Source organism: Papaver somniferum, chromosome 5, assembly GCF_003573695.1.
Source record: "Papaver somniferum cultivar HN1 chromosome 5, ASM357369v1, whole genome shotgun sequence".
Taxonomy (NCBI): Eukaryota; Viridiplantae; Streptophyta; class Magnoliopsida; order Ranunculales; family Papaveraceae; genus Papaver; species Papaver somniferum.
Window position 1 is genome coordinate 128,009,962 of NC_039362.1, and position 3,281 is coordinate 128,013,242.

Consider the following 3,281-nt stretch of genomic DNA (forward strand, 5'->3'; position numbering starts at 1 on the left):
TGCACTTTTGACACGGAGTAAGAAATATTAATTTCTCTCCTATACTTGGTAGGGGTAAAACTGTTAGATGTCATTCTCATTCTAGGCGTTCTGGGTAGTGTAGGATACTTTTTTAGTATTTCGCGTGGTTGTAATCATCGGCAATTGACGAGAAATAAAAGTTTACGATGTAAGTAAAAAAAAGAGGAGTAGCTTTTGGAGAAAATCAATTTTGAAAAAGAAAAAAAAATTACCACAACTTTTGGCATAGATATAGATATGTTAAAAGTTTGTTACAAAGTGTTTTTCATAGGAATAAAAGCAATCCCAAATGGGGATGTAATCGGTCAGAATAACATCCAGCGTCCACCAAAACTTTGTATTAATTCCTTTTCTTGTGGAGAGTCATTGTCTAGATACAAATACCACAGACTCCCACTCTAGACTACAAACTACATCCTGCGTCCACCAAAACTTTGTATTAGTTCAACTTCACAATATATGGATGCAAAAAGGGCTTTTACAACAAAAACAAAGAAAAGTATCTGAAACTTACAGATGGATTTTGGAGGTCGATGTCAAAACTGTTGATTGAAGAAGTCTCTCCCAAAACCTCAACCTGTTTTCCACCTGCAACGTCAAAGAAATATTTATTCACTCCACAACAAATTATCAATATTTGGTGGTGATACAAATGGATCAAGTAGACTACTACTGAACTGAAAACACTACATTTACATGTATACCTCAACCTCAACCTCATTCGAGGACGACATACTAGCCCAGAAAATATAAGGTATGGTCGTTAGTTGATAATAGATACTATGAGTGTGTGTTTTATTTCAAGGAAAACTTACCAAAAGGACCAGAACCATATGCATCAGGACTGCAATAGCATAAACATGACACTACACTTATACTGCCAGTGTTTTCTCTTTAACTTATTTGATTATAATCAAAATAGAGGAATCTCCCTATAGCTCATACTTAAGGATCAACAGCCAACAAAATTGTAAACTCAGAGTCTCTTTCTTCGTGACAAAAATCACCCACAGGAACTTCGCAACTGGTACATAAATAAAAATTAATGCAGATACAGATCCACCATGTACCTTGTTCAATTGAAGCAAGAATCCCGTCTTCTGAGCACATCATGACAGGTAGAACCCGTGTTGATGAAGTGTTGCTAACATTCTGAGACTGCATGTAAGCATCATATTGAACCTCCCAGACCTCACTCTCAGAGGGTGAATTTACTCCCCCAACTTGTGCATCAACCCACGAAAGAAGGATTGGCTGTTGTTGCCACCGCAAGTCCCATGCAAATATAGTACCTGATGAGCCTCCAGCCTGAAAATAAATAAAAAATAATAATCTATCTTGTCAAGGATAAGTTGCCAGTTCCTAGTCGCAATAAAATCTCATCATGCATGAGTGGTCAGATTCTAGATTCTAGAACTTAGAAACCCATTGGGCAAGAATAACCATGCATCTTTCTTTCTCCCCACTAAGTCATACTGACAGCAAAACGCCATCGTGTTATGTATGGTTCAATTGATGAACACATCACACATCCTAAGATAACATCGTCTAACAAGTTCATGAAGTTACTTGAAGGAAGTAAGAGAGGTGGAAAAGGCATCTTACCACACAGACATGCTTTCGTGAAGGATGAATGTCGATTGAGTGTACAATCCCAGATTTACTTCTACGAGCCCTGCAATGAAAAATGCCACAAAAGGTACATAAGTATGAATATATTCACATAATAATAAGTTTCAAGTACAGTGAAATGGTACAGAACATACTCCATTCAACAAAATAAAATGTAATAGAACTTCTCGCTAACATTCTTCCATTCACATTTCACAGCACCAAGGTACTAAAGGAGTAAAGGTAGAGGTAGTATTGCCTGAAATTCAAGTTTATTTTCCCCTTTTCTTCCTAACACCCTGAAGAATAATGGACAAACATCTCACATACTATATCGAACCCAAGTTGCTAAACAATATCTATGAAATCAAATGGGTTTGATATTGTCAAAACAAGTGACAATTGTTTATAGATTAAGGATAACACATCAATATCCACAAAATTTCTAATTTTTAAGTATTCAAAAGACTTCCAGCTCATGGATTATAGCTTAGATTTCCATATAAATGCAAAATCTTACTGAGCTAATTCTCTAGTCCTATATATTCAAATTGACTAATAAAGCACTCTCACTAAACAAAATCATGCATAACTGAAAAACCCCATGAATAAGAATTTTCAATCTTACCAATCACCTTTGAGCTGAGAAACAGCACCACCTGGTTTTCTCTGATCCCACCATTGAAGACTAAACCCTAGCCCACCAGTAGCAAACTCATATGGTGAAGCCCATTTAACTGCAGCATACGATACCAATCCATGACTATCAAAAACCGTTTTATAACCCAGACTAGATTCACCAACATTAACCAAATTAACCCTCCCATCTTCACCAACAGTAACACATTCAGATCCACCACCATTCAAATCAATCCCAGAAATAGGTCCAACATGAAAATCTTTATCAGAAATTGAATTCTCAGATTCAATAACAACATTGAGTGGGTTAGTAAGTAACAAATTTAGAGAACCATCAAACGAGGATGCAGCAATTAGGGTTTTTGATGGAGTTTGAGAAACTTTAAGAGCTGAAATTCTTGAAGAAGAAGTCCAAGAAGATTCAAGGTGAAGAGATGGGTTCTGGTTTGTTAATGAATGGATTTCAATGGAAGAAGAATCAGTATCTGGGTCATGGAGTGCTAACGAGATGAACCTATCAAATGCGGAAGATGGAGATGGAATCCAACGAAGTGCGTCAATGTATTTTGATTGTGGGAATCTGTAGATTTTTGGAGACTCTTTTTCAAATTCCATTTCCATTTCTATTGCCATTTTTTGATTGATTGAATGAATTCTGCGAGGGTTTTTAAGAAGGTAAAGTTTCGGGGTTTTATCAGCTTTTATGTAGTCAGACTAGTTCATGACCTGTACGACGGAAAAAAAAGGGAAAAATGATGTATAACCACTTCCCCACTCCCTTCCACCACTTACCTGTCATGCAGGCATTGGCCAAAGCTAATAATAATGGGACCTTCTGTTTTTCCATAGGGATCAAATTTGATGAGATGAAGAGCCTGGATGGCGCCACTAATGGTGGAAGGTGGCGATGGAAAGAGTAACTAAATCCAAAACTTAAAAGATATCGTTCAAAAGTTAGTACCGTATCAAAATAATTGGTCAGTTCCTCTAAATTAAGTGTCTGATTCAGT

The 3,281-nt window shown here is 36.7% G+C and overlaps 1 protein-coding gene across 1 annotated transcript; it reads right to left on the reverse strand.

Moving 5' to 3' along the window:
- Nucleotides 1-209: 209 nt before the first annotated feature.
- LOC113282658 (nuclear pore complex protein NUP43-like) lies at nucleotides 210-2,986 on the reverse strand. Its single transcript, XM_026531705.1, has 5 exons — nucleotides 2,261-2,986; nucleotides 1,627-1,696; nucleotides 1,092-1,329; nucleotides 536-609; nucleotides 210-438 (listed from the first exon to the last, which is right to left on the reverse strand). The coding sequence occupies exons 1-5, from the start codon at nucleotides 2,902-2,904 to the stop codon at nucleotides 385-387; spliced, it is 1,080 nt and encodes a 359-aa protein (XP_026387490.1). The 5' UTR covers nucleotides 2,905-2,986; the 3' UTR covers nucleotides 210-384.
- Nucleotides 2,987-3,281: the final 295 nt, after the last annotated feature.